General features: G+C 36.9%; 1 protein-coding gene across 1 annotated transcript in view; it reads left to right on the top strand.

The window, feature by feature from the left end:
• Positions 1–21,644, top strand: part of AIDA (axin interactor, dorsalization associated) — a 42,887-nt gene that overhangs the window by 6,923 nt on the left and 14,320 nt on the right. Inside the window, exons 2-6 of the mRNA XM_033197641.1 lie at positions 1,429–1,498; positions 10,331–10,384; positions 10,751–10,805; positions 16,998–17,061; positions 17,637–17,743. Coding sequence (XP_033053532.1) covers positions 1,429–1,498; positions 10,331–10,384; positions 10,751–10,805; positions 16,998–17,061; positions 17,637–17,743 — 350 coding nt within the window. The remainder of the gene's footprint in view (positions 1–1,428; positions 1,499–10,330; positions 10,385–10,750; positions 10,806–16,997; positions 17,062–17,636; positions 17,744–21,644) is intronic.

The following is a 21,644-nucleotide window of genomic DNA, read 5'->3' as shown; positions in this document are numbered from 1 at the left end:
AATCTGCTTTTTGTCTCTGTGGATTGATCTGGTCTGCACATTTCATATAAATGGAATCATATAACATATAATCTTTTGAATCTGGCTTTTTTCATTTAGCATAATGTTTTTGAAGTTCATCTGTGTTACACATGTTAGTAGTACTTCATTCCTCTTTTTGACTGAATAATTTTCCATTGAATGGATATACCACATTTTGTTTATCCATTCATCAGTTGATGGACATTTTGGTTATTTTCACTTTTTGGCTGTACATTTGTGTTCAGTTTTTTTGTGTAAACATATTTTTCAGTTCTCTTGGATATATACCTAGGATTTTGAAATTGCTGGATCATACAGTAACTCTGTATTTAACTTTCTGAGGAATGGCCAAATTGTTTTCCACAGTGGCTGGTACCATTTTACGTTCCAGCAATATCTGAGGGTTCCAGTTTTTCACATCCTGTCAGTACCTGTTATCTTCTCTCTCTTTCCCCCATAAGGATGCAGTTTCATTTTTTAAAAAAATTGTACTCATTCTAGTGGGTATGAAGTGATATCTTATTGTGACTTTGATCTGCGTTTTCCTAATGACTAGTAATGTTAATCATCTTTTCCTGTGTTTATTGGCCATTTTATGTCTTCTTTGGAGAGCTGTCTATTCAAATCCTTTGCCCAAAATTGGTCTTTGTGTAGTTGAAACCATAGCTTTATAGTTTAGTTTGTAAGGGGATTGACTTTTACAAACTAAACTATACGGGTTTTTTGCTGTCTCAGAAGTAGCTTTGAGTCCTCATTGTTGAGCTTGGACTAATAGTATAGATCCATCCATTAAAAACTCATGCAAGGCCTAGCTGCTATTTTAAAGTGTAATGATAATTGGACAGACAATGATATCTGTTGCTGATTGGTGGAGAATTTTCTTTATTTTCCATGAAAACATGTTTTCAAAAGTATATATTGATAGTAGGATGGATTATTACCACTTTGTCATTGCTGTAATTTGGATTAGGACTAATTTTACTACCAAATTAATGATAGACTGATACAGTATCTCTGGTTAGTATTATCACTGGTGCTCTCTGGAAGTGTTTAAGCAGAATCTGGACAACTACTTATTGGCTTATTATAGAATAAAGTCACGCATACTAAAGAAAGTTGGATTAGATGCCCTTTGAGATTCTTTCCAGCTCATTTTTACTGCCTAGAGCTGAAGTTTGTTTCAGTGAAATGGTATGAAAAGTATTGTATCTTACTTTCATCATCATTGTATAAAGAGTTTGGTTTTTTTTTTTTTTTAGAAGAGTTTGATTCTCAATGTAGATTTATATTTTAAAAACAGGACAAGATATAATTGTACTTCACATTGTTAAAAAGCTTTAAATTGTTACACTTTGTTGCAGTAGTTTGCTTTTCTTGCATTCTAAAGAACATGTTTTCTTCTTACAGATTAGCAAGACATCTCCAAAAAGAGGCCCAAGCTCAACACAATAATTCTGAATTCACAGAAGAACAAAAGGTACCATAAAATAATCTGTAGATATATCAGATTCCAAACAAAAAGTGTTTTGTCTTTTGAGTTCATTAAGCAAAACAAAAAACAACAAAACAAAAACAAAAAACTGTTGTACTTAAGTAAAAAGAATGATACTGATTATGCTTTGCCTAACATTAAGTGATTATTATTTAGAGATACCATATGACTTATCACTTTAAAGCAATAAAATTGTGTACTCAGCCATTTAGGCTTTTCTTAACTTTGCTTAACTTTAGTGGAGACCATCCATGCTTTTGCTGAAGAGCGGGAGAACCCAATCCACACTTTGGTGAAGATTGGGGAAACCTAGAGACTGGAGTGTGTCTAGAGTCCTTGGGAAAATAGAAAGATTGTGGGTAGTTGCATTCCACCTCAACACTTATTTGATTCTGAACTTTCGTAACTCCTATCTACCTCCTCTCAGAACAAACAAATACACACAAAAAACAAAAGACCAGGACAAACCAAAACACCTCTCCACTGAAAAAAATTAGTTCAAGTCAAGAATTTGGCATAAAAATCCATCTGCAAAATAAATGCATAAGGTTGCAAAATGTTTCAATCGTGCCTTTTCTCCTTGAATTAAATTTTTTGTGTGTCAAGTTGAGTCTCTAAACTGTTAGTTATTATGAAAAATGGGCGACTGAAGCTTTAAAAGAGAAGAAATGGGAGGAAACAACTCCCATTTTCTCTTGGTTCAGAGTATCTAGTGTTAAGTCAATGTTTAATCTTGTAGATAATGAAAAAAAAATTGTCAGTCTATCCCCCATCTCCTAAGAAAAGTGTGAAAACTATGATGACTTAATTTGTTCTTACTTATTCTTTCTGTACAGAGGGAATGGTAATGATTTTTTGCACACTTTTACAGTAAGCCTAACAACATTCATTTTAGTCTATTCATCTATGTTCATTCGATTCTTATTTATAGGACTTTGGGAAGAAGAAGCCCCTAAAGATTAGGGTTAGCCATATTTTTTACACAAGTTTGTATATTTGCATTTTAAAAATATTTAGGATCTACTTTATCTAATGTACTTTTTAATTTGGTGTTTAAAAAAAAAATTACTACAATTTAAAAGAATTTTTTTTTTCTTTTGGCCGGGTACAGTAGCTCACGCCTGTAATCCCAGCATTTTGGGAGGGCGAGGTGGGCAGATCACTTGAGGTCAGGAGTTTGAGGACAGCCTGGCCAACATGGTGAAACCCCGTCTCTACTAAAAATACAAAAATTAGCCAGGTGTAGTGGTGCGTGCCTGTAATCCCAGCTACTAGGGAGGCTGAAGCAAGAGAATCACTTGAACCCAGGAGGCAGAGGTTGCAATGAGCCGAGATAGGACCACTGCACTCCATCCTGAGCAACAGCCAGAGCAAGACTCTTGTCTCGAAAATAAATAAAATTTTTAAAAAAAGAATATATTTTTTTCTTAGTAATTCCTAGTATGCACAGTAGATATTAGGAGTCTTAGGATTTTAGCCCTGGAAAATAATGACCACAGCGGAAATGACTGATTAGCTTAAGGAAAGGAGCCTCTGTAAAATCTGAAATTTCTCTAGGAGTTGATTAGGAAATGATCAGCTGGCATCACAGAATTGGGAGTTACGGTACCTAAATTTTGATAAACAGAATATCAGATAGCCACATATATAAATTAATAGCTATCAGAATGTGTTATGAATATGGAAACAGAATGAAAACTCAGGGAATTAAAAAATGTTTAATCTTTAATCACCTGTTTGAGTTACTTACATCCTGTTTCCAACACTGAGGTATAGGATGTATGAGCCACATGACCTCAAATATTAAGTGATTTGACCTAAAAGACACTAAAAAATATATTAAAAAAAAAATACCGCTGGGCATGGTGTCACATGTTTATAATCTTAGCACTTTGGGAGGTTGAGTTGGGAGGATTCTTTGAGCCCAGGAGTTCAAGACCAGCCTGGGCAACATGGTGAAACACCATCTCTACTGAAAATACAAAAATTAGGTAGGCATGGTGGTGTAAGCCTGTAGTTCCAGCTACTTGGGAGGCTAAGGTGGGAGGATCACTTGAACTCGGGAGGCGGAGATTGCAGTGAGCTGAGATCATGCTACTGTACTCCCGCCTGGGTGACACAGTGAGACCCTGTCTCAAAAAAAAAAAAAAAAAAAAAAAAATCAAGAAATGAGCCTATCATATAATGATTAGACTAATGAGAAAAAATTAACTTTTTCTTAATTTTCTTTAACTTTCTAAGGCAGAAGCTGGTGTTTGATAATGCTATTTAGTCTTAAATTTATGGCTTTTCCTTAGCAGCCACATGACCACTGTATTTTTGGCCACAGGAGGCAGCATGACTTAGAGGACAGAGCTGAGACCTGGAATCAGAAGACTGGGAGTCTTGCTCTTGCTCTGGCTGTGGCCTTAATTTTCTTATGTATGAAATGAGGGACTAGAGAACTCTAAATGATCTTCAGAGTATCCCTGAATCTTCTCATGTCCTTTACTTTGAAGTGTTCTGCACCTCCTTCTTTACTAGAGGCCTGATTTCAGAGGCGTTTATTATTTATGATACCTGCCTAGGAGGCATTTGTGGCTGCCAGTTGAGACTACAGAGAGAGCTTGTGCCTGCCTGCCTATTCTCTGGGCTTGGATAAGGAACCCCAAATCACTGTATACTACATTGTGAATATAAGGCAAGTTGTATGACTTCAAAAGTTTAATTTTCTTTAAAACTGCAAGTAAAACATTCACAGTGGGCCAAAAAAAGTCATGCTGACATGTAGGCCTTATTTCAATGTCACATAAGAAGTTATCAGAGGCTCTACATTAATAAATAATTAGAAAACGGAGATCTTCCAGGTGTATTCTGGGGAACATTGGTTCTGAAAAATTAATAGATGTTATTTAAACAGATAGAGTTCATGACTTCTTGCGACCTTTAGTATGCACATGTGTATGTTGAATATTTTAAAGAGTTTGGGCATGTAGTATTTTAAAATTTATTTGCTTTTGGAAGTCTCCCTCTCCCTTCAAAGAACATTTCATTGAGTTTAGTGTTCTGAAACATATTATGGGAAATTTTGATATAAACTGTTGGATCTGCAAAATTAATTAAATGCCAGACCTAGCATGCAAGCCAAAGGAGAAAAAACTCAATTGTGTTTTCTTCAAAAGAGGAACATGGAGAATGTTCTTTACATTATGCTAAGCAAAATTGTTCTTTCTTGAATTGGAATTTTTATGCTTTTACTATTTTTAGTGTTTTTGTAGCAGTGACAAATCTTACAATTATGCCAACCATTCAATAGTTTGTACAACTTTGAAAGAAGATTAAAAAAAAACAACATACTTTGGCCGGGCAGGGTGGCTCACACCTATAATTGCAACACTTTGGGAAGCCGAGTCAGGTGGATCACGAGGTCAGGAGATCGAGACCATCCTGGCTAACACAGTGAAACCCCGTCTCTACCGAAAATACAAAAAATTAGCGGGACGTGGTGGCGGGCGCCTGTAGTCGCAGCTACTCGGGAGGCTGAGGCAACAGAATGGCCAGAACCTGGGAGGCGGAGCTTGCAGTGAGCCGAGATCAGGCCACTGCACTCCAGCCTGGGCGACAGAGCGAGACTCCCTCTCAAAACAAACAAACAAACAAAAACCATATTTTTAAAGTGCTTTTTAAATGAAACTTGTTTTACTGTCTAGCGCACAGTGAGCTCTTAAAAATGTTTGATGGGCCAGGCATGGTGGTTTACGCCTGTAATCCCAGCAATTTGGGAGGCCGAGGCAGGCAGATCACCTGAGGTCTAGGGTTTGAGACCAGCCTGACCAACATGGAGAAACCCTGTCTCTACTAAAAATACAAAATTAGCCGGGCGTGGTGAGACATGCTTGTAATGCCAGCTACTTGGGAGACTGAGGCAGGAGAATTGCTTGAATCCGGGAGGCAGAGGTTGCAGTGAGCCGAAATCACACCACTGCACTCCTGCCTAGGCAACAAGAGTGAAACTCCGTCTCAAAAAAAAAAAAAAAAATTGATGAATAAATGCTGTTCTGTGTCTTAGGTGTTGATATTTACTCGCATGTGATTGTTATTTAAGGCAAGACTAGGCCGGGCGCGGTGGCTCAAGCCTGTAATCCCAGCACTTTGGGAGGCCGAGACGGGCGGATCACGAGGTCAGGAGATCGAGACCATCCTGGCTAACACTGTGAAACCCCGTCTCTACTAAAAAATACAAAAAACTAGCCGGGCGATGTGGCGGGCGCCTGTAGTCCCAGCTACTCGGGAGGCTGAGGCAGGAGAATGGCGTGAACCCGGGAGGTGGAGCTTGCAGTGAGCTGAGATCCAGCCACTGCACTCCAGCCCCGGCGACAGAGTGAGACTCCGTCTCAAAAAAAAAAAAAAAAAAGGCAAGACTAATTCTGATTTTTTGGATACATTCTCGTTTTTGAGAGAATAACTTAGATTGATTTTCACGATATTTATTTTAAGTCTAACTGCTCTAAAGCAGAACTACTGATCTCTAAACTTTATTAACTGGTGATAAATAGTATGAAAACTTCATTTTTTTAATTCTTAATATTCTCGGCAATTTCTGGTGTAAAATTCATGACACTTATTTGGTCCTCTTTTATGATTAGTTCACTTAGCTTTCGTTTCAGTTCCTGATAGTGTTGTCATTATAACAACTGTGTTTAGTAACCAACGAATAGCTGCCAAAAGCTTTCATTCCACTGAATTCCTGACTTTGGTGTAGTAGATTTTCTCAAGTAAGTTTCTGGACAGAATAGAATATCCTGTCTCATGATGCTTAGAAAGCATTTCCCTGTTTTGAGTCAAATTTGGTGGTAATAAGAATTCCAGCACTATATGCTTGTTTTATATTTTATAAGGCTCTCCTTTCCACCCTTACCCTAATCTCTTCCCCCCCAGTTCTACCCTCACCACCTCTAGCTCCCAGCTAGACAGTAGATTACTGGCTGTTTGAATCTAAAAAATTAAGTCTGGATTAAGTGAGACCATTCTACCTTATGTGTATTTTTGAAACCTATTTTTTCTTACACAGATTGAAGACATTTTAGCAAAATTAACTTAGCTTTTTGTTGTTGTTGTTGTTGTTGTTGTTGTTGAGACGGAGTCTCGCTCTGCCGCCCAGGCTGGAGTGCAGTGGCCGGATCTCAGCTCACTGCAAGCTCCGCCTCCCGGGTTCACGCCATTCTCCTGCCTCAGCCTCCTGAGTAGCTGGGACTACAGGCGCCCGCCACATCGCCCGGCTAGTTTTTTGTATTTTTAGTAGAGACGGGGTTTCACCATGTTAGCCAGGATGGTCTCGATCTCCTGACCTCGTGATCCGCCCGTCTCGGCCTCCCAAAGTGCTGGGATTACAGGCTTGAGCCACTGCGCCCAGCCAACTTAGCTCTTTAATTGTCCATTTCTATTCCATCTTTTCCTTTAACTGATCTTTTGAGCTGTCAATTTTCCTAGCAATCATAATCGCCAATATTTTGAAAATGAAAGCATTTTCCATTTTTGTACCATATTGGATATGAGCAGTTAATTTGAGTGCTAATAATTCAAGTTTTAATTGTCAATACATATACTCTGACACATGTGAACTTGTGCTTCTTAATCATTTTTCTGAGTCATCTGTTTCTAAGTGAAACAATTACAGTAGCAAGCACTTGATTTTGATCTCAATACATTCTATATGTTTTAGAAGTTAATGCTATAGCCAAAATGATAGTGTTCTACTCCTTTTTAAATACTGAGGTTGGGTGTGGTTCCTTAAAATAGTTATGAATAATGCCTATGGAGGTATTTTGCCATAGTTCAGTAGATTTCTGTATAAAAAACTGTTGCAACCGGGTGCAGTGGCTCATGCCTGTAGTACTGGGGGGCCGAGGTGGGCAAATCACCTAAGGTCAAGAGTTCAAGACCAGCCTGGTCAACAGTGAAACCCCGTCTCTAATAAAAATCCAAAAATTAGCTGGGCGCGGTGGTAGGTGCCTGTAATCCCAGCTACTCGGGAGGCTGAGGCAGGAGAATCGCTTGAGCCTGGGAGGCAGAGGTTGCAGAAAGCCAAGATGGTGCCACTGCACTCCAGCCTGGGCAACAGAGCGAGACTCCGTATGTTAAAAACAAACAAATAACAACAACAACACAAAACTGTTGCTTCTGCTTCAAGAAATGTTTAAATTTAAAATAGTTTATTAGTGGACTCATAGTTGTTAAACTACAGCATTTTACCTTAAATGTTAAAAGCATGAAATCACATGGATTTTATAGTAAAGAAAGGAAAAGAAAGTAATGCTTTAAAAGACTTAGTAATTGACATATCTCACTTAATACAGACAAAATTCTTTTTAAAAATCAGTTTTCAAAGAACATAAAAGTATAGCTAAATGGTATTGATATAGAAATATTGTTTTGTTGTATATATTGCTGTATTGCATAGAAGGCATTGCTGCTCTGCCATCATACCACCCTGAATGTGCCCAATCTCATCTGATCTCGGAGGCTAAGCAGAGTTGGTCCTGATTAATACTTGTATGGGAGAAGGCATTGATGCCTAGGGCAAGTTACTTAACCTCCCTGTGCTTCAGTTTTCACACTTTTAAAATGGTTGTATCTAACTCATAGAGTTATAGTGAGGATTAAATGAATTAATGTTTGTAAATCACTTAGGAGAGCCTGTCACTTACTAAGTGCTCAGTAGTTGTTAGCCATCACTATTACTGTTTTTTTATGTTTAGAATTATTTACTAGTTGTGTTAGAATTGAGTGGTGTGTTTGAATAACAATAATTTGAGGATGTTGGATTCTATGTAGAAAAGACTTGCTGGTTTCTATGCAACAGTTTGAGAGTGAATAAATCTATGAATATCATGAAATCTTTTGTAGTTGCCATATATAAATGTAATTTTCAGATGTAATCTTTAAGTTTTCAGAATAAAATTGGACATCTTCTAAACTCTTGTATTGGGATTAAAAATAATTTTTAGAGATTGTGGAGATGGTTCAGTATTGTCACTTGTTCTTCGGCATCGAGTGATATCTTGCTCAGTAGTGGTTTATTTTGTGAGTTGTTGTATCAGCCGTTTATTGTACATGCGGTAGTTATGTAGTGCCCACTTGCATAAGTGCTGGGGCCAGGACAGCACTTGTTACTCATCTTTGCTCCTTATTCACCTTCCAAAGAAAATTGATAAAAGAGAAAACCACCAAGTCCAATTTACTAAACTTTTGCAAGTTATCAATACATTTAGAAAAACATGCTTTTTTCCTTCCCAGAATATTCATTGTGTAGGCATTGCAGACATTGTACATAAATACTTTTATGATCTGGATGTATTCCTAATAAAAACTTAAGAAGAATCTCTTTTGGAAGGACTTAAAAGCCTTAATGGACATAATTTAGCTGCCTGCCCTGATATATGTTTCTTGTATGAATCTCCCTTTAATTTCCACCCTAGTTATTCCTATTTTTGTTCTGATTACTATTTACCTGGACATTGAAATAACCTGATTGATTTTGCCTTTAATCTTTGCCCTTTCCTACTTCAACCTATGTATACTTTTATTACAATAGTCTTCTTTTTTTTGAGATGGAGTCTTACTCTGTAACCCAGGCTGGAGTGCAGTGGCGGGATTTCAGCTCACTGCAACCTCCACCTCCCAGGTTCAAGTGATTCTCTTGCCTCAGCCTTCCCAGTAGCTGGGATTACAGGCATGTGCAACCACACCTGGCTAATTTTTTGTATTTTTAGTGGAGACAGTTTCACCATGTTGGCCAGACTGGTCTTGAACCCCTGACCTCAAGTAATCTGCCTGCCTCGGAGCCCCAAAGTGCTGGGATTACAGGCATGCGCCACCACACCTGGCCACAGTAGTCTTCTTAAAGGGCAGATCTGAAAGAGTTTTTAAAAAAAAAAAACAACAACAAAAAAACCCTTCTGTGTAATTACTGCTAAAGTAATCACAGATTCTTTAGCTAGTTATTGGAGGTCCACCTCAGAATGACAGCCCACTTCTAACTTTACTTTCCTTCTGCTTTCAGTTTGAGACTTGAGACAATTGAACCATGACAGTTTTCTAAACTCTTTAATTTTAGAAATCCTCCTGGTCATTGGGGCTTGATTCCTAATACAGATCTTGTTCTGTTTCTTTAGGTCATACAATGGCATATCTTGCTAAAGCTCATACAATCAAATGTCTGCTTTCTTTTATAATGATTCTGTATTTGTCTTATCTCTCCTAATACAACATGAGCTTATTAAAGGCAAACGCTATCTATGCCCTATCATTAATATCCATTTTACAGCTCATGTTATATAAAACAGATCCAACTATAAAATTTATCACCGTTTATCACAATATCAGTTTTGCTTAGTGTTGCCTATGTATTTAATTAAACAAGTTGGTGTTGGACTTAAGTCAAAATTAAATTAGTTATACCATTGTGCTAACTTTCAGATATTTTTAAGCCTTTTAAAAGGTGAATTTTAGGCTTTATGGAGAAGACAAGGTGAAGCTTGGAACAGAAGATACCAGGCAGCCCTTCAAATCATATCTACAGCTGTCATCAAAGCAAACTTGAGTTAGAATTAGTTGTGGCACATTAGGTCAGGGGAGAATATATACTCACCTTCTCTCCCTCATCCCAACCCTTTGCCTCTTATTTCTTTTCTCTAAAGTCTGAAAGATGCCAGAAAGAAATAAAGTTTAACTTATTTAAGAGAATTATAGATCTTTTATTAATAAAAATTAACTTGATGATTTGAACTAACAGTTATGATAATTTTGGTATTTATAGCTTTTTCTATTCCTCTACAGAAAACCATAGGCAAAATTGCAACATGCTTGGAATTGCGAAGTGCAGCTTTACAGGTAAAGAGTTTTTCTCCTCTCTTATATAAGGAAAATAAGTTATTCTGCATTATTCTCATAAAACATTAGACATTCATTTCAAAAGCAGTATTGTCTCAGAAGTGTTTTATAACAATGTATATTAAATTCATACTTTTTTAGTTCATGTTTTGTACATTGTAAAATAAAATATATGACTTCAGTTTTTTCTGTTATTTGTGGCCTGAGTGTTCCAAAAATAAACAAAAACCAGTTTGGGACTTTTCATTTGCTACCTTGAAAGCAAGAAATAGATTCCTTTTGAATATTTGGTTCTTGCTGCTTAAAAGACAGGGTGCAGTGTAATCTTTGTAGTGAAAAGATGTAATATGCTTATTTTAAATTTAGTCCACACAGTCTCAAGAAGAATTTAAACTGGAGGACCTGAAGAAGCTAGAACCAAGTAAGTTTAAGTTTATATTTTTTTCTGATACTCCTTTGGAAAATTAATCTATTATAGATGTTAAGGCTATTTAACAAAGATTCTGATTTGATTTATTTCTGTTAATATCTAGTCCTATGTGATTTTTTTGGGTGCCTTTGTTACTTCTGTAACATTTATAGTAATTATTTTTTGGATTTTATCTTCGCTATAGAATATATGAAGTTGTACCATCTAAGTGTGTATTAGCCTTTATTTTGTCTTGCTCACTTTAATAAAACCACAGTTACTTTGGTAAACATTTGCAGCAGCATCTAGTGGAGAAAGTAAAGCTTTAGTCATTGATGCCCATTTACACTACATGTCATTGAAAACTACAGTCCAGCTGTTAGAGCTACTCTGCAAAATATTTTTTTGTTGTCTTCATTTTCCTTTCTCTTTAAAACTTTTTTGAAGTAAATAATTTCTTCAAATATTTTGGTGGTTAGTGTGCTGCCACGTAAAGCTTTTTTGCTAGTTCGGATGAATGTTCTTTGCAATATGGGCAAATGCACAAGAGTTGAATATAAAACTAAATGAATCTAAGTCAATATTCTCATTTTTCATTGAGACAAGATTGCACATCTTAACATTTTCATGTAAATAGAGTTTATTTATCCATCTAAGTCAAATTTCTAAGCAAGGAATCATATAAAATCATAGCATTTTAGAACAGAAAGGAGTTTTAAGAGTCATATAGTTGAGTTCTCTCACTTTATAGTTGAACAAAGCTGAAATGATTTGCTGTTTTACTTCAACCCTTAGTAGCCTCTTCTAAGGAACATTAAGTGACTGTAACTTGCATTATGTTGAACTAGGTTGGTTGGTTTTGCTAATGTATTCTTCAGAGTTTTAAAAAATCTCTTGAAAATCATGTCTGAAATTCATACTGATTGTGAAAATACATTTAATTTGCTTATAATAATCCTCAGTTGCATACTACTTCTTACTCAGACATATCTCTTCATGACCCTGTAAAATTCCCTTCCATAAATTCGTCCTTCAAAGTCCCTCAGATGTCCCATCTTTCTCTGTTCCTCTAGCCATATTAAATGCGGCTTCCTATCTTTTATAGTAACACTTTTTATATCCATCTTCATTGTTTGTCCTGTATTTGTTTCACTCCTCAAAGAGATTGTGAATAGCCTTTGTATTTTTCCCACAGAGCCTAATTCAATGCTTTGTATGTAGTATGGGCATGGCAAAGTTTGTTACATTGAATAGAATTGAATGTCTTCAGGGAAACTTCTCTCATATTAGAAAATAATCTTTCAGATGGGAACAGGTACCCATTTTGCCTATCACAAAAATGAAACAAGTCAGTGGCAAAGAGAACACATGTTGATATTTGTGTGTGTGTGCCATTTCTAGAGTGTAAGCTTCAGGAGGGTGGCAGGTCTATGTTCTGTGAGAGCAGGCTGGGAGTGCAGTTTTTACTAGTAGGGTACGTCCCTGCATCTGCCATTCAGAGGTCCTCAGTGTGTAGAGTCTACTGAATGAACCAGTGAGTCCCCAGCCCATAATGTACCTTGTGTTCATTTAATACCTTATATGAAATTATAAACTCACCTCTCCCCTTCTCTGCATCCTTCTAAAGTATAATTACTAGTACTAGTGGAAGGAAAACCCTATGTAAAGTTTAAGGTAAATCCTGTTTTTAAAGGACATTAGAATCCCTGATATTCTATAATTGATGAAAATGGAAACCTATTCTACAGAAAATAAGAAAGGATCTGTTTTTGCTTCCAAAATTATCCACATAAATTAAATATTTGATACACTCTACACTTGCAAAAACAAAATAATAAAAGGTTATTATGCCAAAACAAACATTTCCTTTTCAAAGCATTGATACCTAAGAAAAGAAAATACTGTTTAATTCTTCTATTACAATACAAAGGGAAGATATTCCTAGTAACTGATACAGTTTTCAACTTTTTTATTGGTGTTTTACACAAATTAAAGGATGATTTTTCCCCCATTTTATTATTAAAATATTACTGTACGTTTTTGTTTCTGATATGCAGGACACATGGTCTTTTTTGTCACCTGTTCGCCTTTCCCATTCTTAGTATCTAATACAGTATTATGTTAGTGATTAATTGATATTTATTGAGTTGAAGTTATTTACTCACAATGAGCCATCATGTACAAAGTTTAGAAAGGATGTTCTTATAATTTTTTTAAAAAAGTAGTGCTTTTTAGTGAGATCTGAAATGCAAGGATTCTAGTCAGCTGAATAGTGATAGAGAATGAGTTGTATAATAATGTAGGTTTATACTTGTACTTTAAATTTTTCTATGTAATTTCATGATTTTAATTCTCATAACAGACTCTGAGGAAATGTTCTCATTGTAGAATTGAGGAAACTGAGATTCAGAGTGGCTATGTGAATGTCCAAGTCATTGGCATAATTCTTGGGCTAGGAATTGATTTCAAACCTTCCAACTTTCATCTTCTGACACTTCTGCCTTGCTTATCAAACTTCTGCTATACAGTTGATACTATTCCTTGAACAAGCCTGACTAGTTTCTGCCTCAGAGCCTTTGTTGTTGCTCCAGGCTGATTCCTGGGAAGCCCTTTCCCTACAGCTGCCTGCAGATGGTGCCTCTCATCCTAGGTCATGGCTCAAATGTCTTCTAATAATTTAGTTTTGAAAGGCTTACCCTGACTACCTTAGCTAAAGTTTTCCTTCTCTGCTTAATCCATTTGCACACTCATCCTGTCTGTGTCCTTTATAACACTAATCACAGTTACATTATCTTACTTGTTGGCTTATTGCTTTTTCTGATGAGAGTCTGAGATCCATATATGAGGGCAAAGACTCTCTGTCTTGATCACTGTTCTCTTTAGCACCTAAATCAGTGACTGGAACATTATAGGCACTCAATCCGTATTTGTTGAGAAGAAGAAAGAAAGAGAATGAATGAGAATCTAGACACAAGCCTCAGAGTTCTTTCTCACTGGAGGGTTTGATATAGATTACATATATAAGAATGAATATACTATGGATTATGTATATAAGATTATATAAGAAGGTATAGATTATATGTATGAAGAGTATAGATTATATATGATTATATATATACAGGTATAGATTATATATATAAAAGAAGAAGATGAAGGAATGTTGGAGGAAGTCATGGAATTGCAACGTGCAGTCTCTGGTTTTCCTCCTTTGGGATGCCAATGTGCCACAACCATTTTAGCTCTAAACTGCAGAACTCCAAAATTAAAGATTGAATAAATTGAATACAAAGTCGTGGAAGCCTTTTAGGTCTTCCAGTTAATGCCGTGAATTCACTTTAATGTAAGCATGGGTAGTTACTGGGGACCCATAAGGCCAGAAATGAAGCTGAATTACATACTTATAGTACCCTTCAGAGGTAGCTAGAATTGTAAGATGCCTTTCTTTAAGTATACATGCCAGAATGTAATCATTGAAATACAGATTGATCACAGCCAGAACACAGGAGGTGGTCCCATATTGTTTGAAGACTTCTCTTCAGGATAAATCCCTCTTTGTGAATGTGTGTATATAAATATGGAAGTACATGTGTGTATATACATATGTAAGAACCTATGTGTATATATACAATCATTTGTCACTTAATGACAGGGATGCAGTCAAGGAAATACAGCCTTAGGTGATTTCATTGTGTGAGCATCATAGAGTGCACTTACACAAACCTAGATGGTAGAGCCTGTTGCTCCTAGGCTACAAACCTCTACAGCCTGTTACTATACTGAATACTGTAGGCAGTTGTAACACAGTGGTAAGTTTTTATGTATGTAACATGGTAGAAAAAGGATAGTAAAAATACATATGGAAGATAATAAATGGTATACCTTTATAGGGTACTTACTGTGAATGGAGCTTGCAGGACTGAAAGTTGCTCTGGGTGAGCAGTGAGTGAGTGATAAGTGGATATGAAGGCCTAGGACATTATCGTACGCTACTGTAGACTTTATAAACACTGTACAATTAGGCTAAACTAAATTTATTGTAAAAATTGTCCTGTCTTTAATAACAAATTAACTTTAGTTTACTATATATAAACTTTATTAACTTTAACTTTTTAAAACTTTTTGACTCTTTTGTAATGCCATTTAGCTTAAATACAAACACTTTGTACAACTGTACAAATATATATGTAATATATTATATATATATATATATATATATATATTTGAGACAGTCTGGCTCTGTTGACCAGGCTGGAATACAGTGGCATGATCTCCGCTCACTGCCACCTGCATCTCCTGGGTTCAGGCAATTCTCATGCCTCAGCCTCTGGAGTAGCTGGGATTACAGGCGTGTGCCACTAGGCCTGGCTAATTTTTTTGTATTTTTATTTTTATTTATTTATTTTTTTTGAGACGGAGTCTCGCTCTGTCGCCCAGGCTGGAGTGCAGTGGCCGGATCTCAGCTCACTGCAAGCTCCGCCTCCCGGGTTTACGCCATTCTCCTGCCTCAGCCTCCCGAGTAGCTGGGACTACAGGCACCCGCCACATCGCCCGGCTAGTTTTTTGTATTTTTAGTAGAGACAGGGTTTCGCTTTGTTGACCAGGCTAGTGTCAAACTCCTGTCTGCAAGTGATCCATCTGCCTCAGCCTCCCAAAGTGCTGGAATTATAGGTGTGAACCAATGCGCTGGCCACAAAAATATTTTTTCTTTATGTCCTTATTTTATAAATGTTTTCTATTTTAAGTTTTGTTTGTTTTTACGTTTTAAACTTTTTTTTTTTTTTTTTTTGACAACTAAGAAACACACACACATTAGCTTAGGCCTACACAGGGTCAGGATCATCAATATCACTGTCATCCACCTCCACATCTTGTCCCACTGGAAGGTCTTCTGGGGCAGTAATACACATGGAGCTGTCATCTCCTATGATAACAGTGTCTTCTTCTGGATACCTCCTGAAGGACCTGCCTGAGGCTGTTTTATAATTAACTTTTTTTGGGGGGAGGCTGAGGCAGGCGATCACCTGAGGTCAGGAGTTCAAGACTAGCCTGGCCAATGTGGCAAAACTCCGTCTCTATAAAAATACAAAAATTAGTCAGGTGTGGTGGCTCACGCCTGTAATTCTAGCTACTCAGGAAGCAGAGGCAGGAGAATCACTTGAACCTGGGAGGCAGAAGTTGCAGTGAGCCGAGATCATGCCATTGCACTCTAGCTTGGGCGACGGAGCAAGACTGTCTCAAAAAAAAAAAAAAGAAAATTAACTTTTTTTTTAATAAGTAGAAGAAGTACACGCTAAAATAATGATAAAAATATAGTAAGTACAGTAAGTTCTATGTAAACAATATACTATAAAAAGTATAGTATATACTAGGCAGTTGGAATTTTTCAGCTCCATTATAATCTAATGGGACCACTGTCACATATGTGGTCTGTCGCTGACTGAAACATTATTATGTGGTACATGACTGATTATAATAATTTTTAAGACTCAGAATGCCAGGACTCAGTATAATAAATTTTATCATAAAAGAAATATGAGAATTATAACTTTGCTGCTACAAACTACCAGTTTGATGACATTGAGAGGAAATCTTCTCAGGACTGAAAATAAAATGTACTCCTGTATCTCTAACTGGGCATCTTCTAAACAGAGTATCATTCTTGCCCAGGCTGCAGTGCAATGGCATGATCATGGCTCACTGCAGCCTTGACCCCCCAGGCTCAAGTGATCCTCCTACCTCAGCCTCCTGAGTAGCTGGGACCACAGGCCTGCACCCCCATGCCTGGCTAATTTTTATTTTTACTTTGTAGAGACAGGAGTCTCCCTGTGTTGCTCAGGCTCAAATATTTTAATTAAAGTACTATAAGGAGGAGGCCTTCTTTTTTTCTGGTACCCCATGTCTCACCTGAGACCTTGTAGATAGGATTCATTTTCCATGAGGGCTCTGAGACTCTGGAACTTACTCTTCTTGGAGATCTGACATTACTCTGAGGATACTGGTACCTAGAGTACACCATGGATATTTTAATTTTGCTAAGACCTTCAGTAGACAAATGTACTGTGTAGCTCTCAAATGGTGGTAAGGCTGGGAATTTAAAAAATATATATTATGCATAATAAAATTGATTAAAAATTAGTCATTTAAGATATAATTTTTTATTTTGCTTCATGGAAGAATTCATGTTTCTTTATCTTCTTATTCTAGTCCTAAAGAATATTCTTACATATAATAAAGAATTCCCATTTGATGTTCAGCCTGTCCCATTAAGGTAAAAGAAACATTTATATTTGTTTTCTTATTTTATTTTATACCTCTTTTTCAGATATTTCTGGGTTTTCTTAAATATCAACTTTGGTATTATTGATATCATTGACATCAACAGTGATAACAGTATATCAGCATTTTATTTTATTTTATTTTATTTTATTTTATTTTATTTTATTTTATTTTTGAGATGGAGTCTTGCTTTGTCGGCCAGGCTGGCGTGCAATGGCGCTATCTCGGCTTACTACAACCTCTGCCTCCGGGTTCAAGCAATTCTCCTGCCTCAGCCTCCCAAGTAACTGGGATTACAGGTGCACGGTGCCACGCCCAGCTAATGTTTTTGTATTTTAGTAGAGACGGGATTTCACCGTGTTGCCCAGGCTGGTCTCGAACTCCTGAGCTCGGGCAATCCACCCACCTCGGCCTCCCAAAGTGCTAGGATTACAAGCATGAGCCACCGCTCCCAACCTATCAGCATTTTTTAATATCAGCATCTTGCCTGGGAAACGAGTATTTGTGAGGCTTCTCTAGTATATTTAGTTTTGCAGTTCGTTGCTTTTTCTGCCCTTTTTCATGTAGAAGAATTTTGGCACCTGGTGAAGAAGAGAATTTGGAATTTGAAGAAGATGAAGAAGAGGGTGGTGCTGGAGCAGGGTCTCCTGATTCTTTTCCTGCTAGAGTTCCCGGTAGGTATCACTTATTAAGAATAAACATTACTTAACTGCATCCAAAGTCAGGGTGTTTGAAACTTACTTTGGTGTTTGCTAGTGGGGCAATACAACCACTCTAAAGCTCATTCTAATCTTAGGCAAATTTTATTGGCAGTAGCTATTTCATAAGTATGGTGTGAAGTTATCTTACTCTCTGTGTCAGGGGTCCTCAGGACCATCCCCATGTTCAGTGATTCCCTAGGATGACTCACAAGGCTCGCTATAGAGTTGTATTCATAGCTAGGAATCATTACAAGAGAACGCAAGAACAAAATCAGCAAACAGAAAAGCCATACAGACAAAGTCTGGAGGTAATCAGGTGCAGGCTTTCAAGAATCCCCTTCCTATAGAGTCACATAAGATGTGCTTAATTTCCCATGCAACAAGTTGCGACAACGTATGTGAAATGCACAATGTTGTCTACTAGAGAAGCTCTTTAGAGTCAGTGCCCAAAGCTTTTATTGGGGACTGGTTATGTGGGTACCTTCTGCCTGGCACAGACCAAAATTCCAGACTACAGAGGAAACAAGGTGTTTAGCACAAACCATATTGTGTACACAGTTTGGCACAGTGACCATTCTTACCAGGGAATGGTGGGAACCCTCCCCAAATCCAAGATCCCAGATGCCAGCCATGGGCTGACCTTGCAAGGAGGTTTTCTAAGAATAACAGTCTTAGGCCTGCTATGTTAATTCTTTTCTGTATACTGTCTTAAGTACTTCTTTTGTTTTGTTTTCTTTTGAGACAGAGTCTCGTTCTGTCACCTAAGCCCTGGCGTGCAGTGGCATGGTCTCGGCTCACTGCAAACTCTGCCTACCACGTTTCAAGCAATTCTCGTATTTCACCCTCTCGAGTAGCTGGGATTATAGGCACATGCCACCACGCCTGGCTAATTTTTGTATTTTTGGTAGAGACAGGGTTTTGCCATGTTGGCCAGGCTGGTCTTGAACTCCTGACCTCAGGTGATCCACCTGCCTCAGCCTCCCATAGTGCTGGGATTACAGGCATGAGCCATTGCATCCAGCCATAAGTACTTCTTTAATTAATCAATTTGTGGTGGTTAAAAGTGGACCCATGGGACTGGATACTGAACAATTGCCCTTTCTTCCCCATCTTGTTTTAGGGAAGCAAAGAATATACGGCAAACTTTTTTATTTCTGGAAGGTCTCCATGAGTATCTTCCCTCCCTGTAAATAACCTTGGCAAGCACCCTGGGTAAATTTCTTGCCTCTCCCAATTACTGCTTTACTCTGTTCTGTTCTGTTCTGTTCTTATAAAGTACAGTTTTTATTTCTGATAAACTAGTTTACTTTAGGAAGTATAGCAATCTGCTATAATATTGTGATGCATTTTAGAAGAGATTCTAGAAGCTTTCCATTATAGTTAAATACAATCTGTGTGCTGCTCAGATAGCTTTCTTCATAATTCATATTCCAGTAGTTTGAATACTTCTTGAGGAGGAGTCATTTGGAGTAGGAACAATATAGGCTTGGACCAACAGATAACTGGGCTTTTGAGTCTGGGCTCTGCTAATCACTAGTTGAGTGACTTTGCATCTGTGTCTTAAACCAATCTGAACTTCTGTTTCTTTATAAAATGGGATAATAATAGTGCCTAACTCATACATAAGGTTATTGTGAAGATTAACAAGATACTAAGTATAAACCATTTAGCATTGTATTGTTCATATGCTGAATATTAGTGGTGGCTGTTACTCTTATCATCATCTCTACATGGGAATAACAGTACCTATACTGCAGGGTTATTGGAAACATTGCAGGCACTATTAGTCAATGGTAGCTCTTATTGTTAATAATGTTTCTTTGGTACAAGGGCATTTTTTCCAATCTATTTTATGAAGAGAGAGCTATATTTTTCTTGCTTTTATAGGGTATTTCAGGATTGCCAAGATAGTGAGATATTTTGCTGTTTCACTGACTCGATAATTTTTATTGCCTTTTCAAACTACATACTGTAATTGGTGTAGCTTCCAGTTCTATAAATTTCTATCTGATTTGGTTGTTTTCCTGCTTACTGTACTTCTGTAGCAAACAAGAAGCAGATGATGTAAATCATGAAATGGGCAGATTAAGGTCTTTATGGGGTTCAGATTGCCCAGATGAAAAGGAACTTCTATCATAAATCCATTTGCTATGTAAGATTAAGCCCAAACTGAATTTGTATTCTGATATAGCATTGTGATATTTCATTTCAGAGATACAAATGCATTACTGAACCCTTCTAGTCCCTGAGTTTTTTTCCCCCTAAAAGAAAGAGTATGTATAGTTTAATTAACTATATTTGGTTTGGGATCATATTGTTCAGGGCCTGTCTTATTGAAAAATAACTTGTAAAATTATATTCATTGAAATAGCAAGATGATACTTTTAATTATAGAGCAAGAAAGAGTTTCTTGTGACCCAAAGGGAACCCAAGATTTAAAATCAGTTTTACTGGGATATTTACATATATGAAATTCACTTGGCTGGGCGTGGTGGCTCACGCCTGTAATCCCAACACTTTGGGAGGCCGAGGCAGGTGAATCACCTGAGGTCAGGAGTTTGAGACCAGCCTGGCCAACATGGTGAAACCCCATCTCTACTAAAAATACAAAAATTAGCCAGGCGTGGTGGTGGGCACCTGTAATCTCAGCTACTTGGGAAGCTGAGGCAGGAGAATTGCTGGAACCTGGGAGGCGGAGGTGCAGTCAGCCAAGGCTGTGCCATTGTACTCCAGCCCAGGCCAACAACAGCGAGACTGTGTCTCAAAAAAGAAAAGAAAAAAGAAATTCACTCTTTTAAATATATACCTTTAATGAGTTTTGAACAACTCATATACTAACCATTACCACTGTTAAGCTAATGAGGTGTGAGGGTATGACGTATGGTTTGTAGATACGGTATGACCAAGAATAGTTTTTTTCTGATTTAAAATTTAAAATGACTTTCTAGGCAGTCTTTCATGAAAAGAAAAAAAAAAAGGTAGTTAAGCTTACTTACCTTTCTTGATATTAATTTCCTTCCTTCCTTTTCAAAATTTTTTAATTTCATAAGGCAGACATATTTATGTTATATAATTGGGTTAGCCAAAATGGGAGTTAACTTTTCTAAAGATAGTCTTGGTAGATTTCATTTAAATAGAAAGTATAAGCTTATAGCCTATTATATATAACCTAGAAATTTACTGATACTCTTGAATAGTAAAGCTATAAAATGATAAACCAAAGCAATATAACTTTAAAAATAGCCAAGACACAACTTTTTACAAGACTTTTAAAAGCATTTTCTTACTATGTAACATGATCCAAGCTCAAATAGTCCTAGCAGTTTCAGAATTATTATGCATAGGTACTGGTTCTTCATCTCTTACATTGGCTTATGTATGCATAAAACATTATTTTTGAAACTCAAAATAAACAATGAAATTTACCTATTTAATGTCAAACCTGTATTTATTTTCTGCTGTATAACTACTCAATTCTGAGTTGAACTTGAAAGAAGAAAACATGGATTTTATTTTCAGCTGAAATGAAGCAGTTTCTTTTCTTGCTAACACACATGTAAGAAAGTCAAAAACTGCAGCAAATGTTCATTGCTTTCCTGTAACTATCAGGGCATTCCTTTTTTTATGGAAATCCAGAACATGTTTAGGGGCCAAGCAGTTAATATCACCTGAAGTGTATGGTTATGTTTACAAACAACTTTAATCAGGTATAGTTTTAATTCAGCAGACCTACATATAATATTATTTCAATGATAATGGCCCCTAAAATTTTTTCAAACTTTTAAAATAATTTCAAAATGAACTGACTTATAATTTCAAAGCCTTTCTCTTAAAAGCTTGAGGAACCCATGTTCTTCAACTGCTAATCAATTGC

Source organism: Trachypithecus francoisi, unplaced genomic scaffold, assembly GCF_009764315.1.
Source record: "Trachypithecus francoisi isolate TF-2019V2 unplaced genomic scaffold, Tfra_2.0 Lachesis_group5, whole genome shotgun sequence".
Lineage (NCBI taxonomy): Eukaryota > Metazoa > Chordata > Mammalia > Primates > Cercopithecidae > Trachypithecus > Trachypithecus francoisi.
This window is presented reverse-complemented; position numbering and strand designations above follow the sequence as displayed.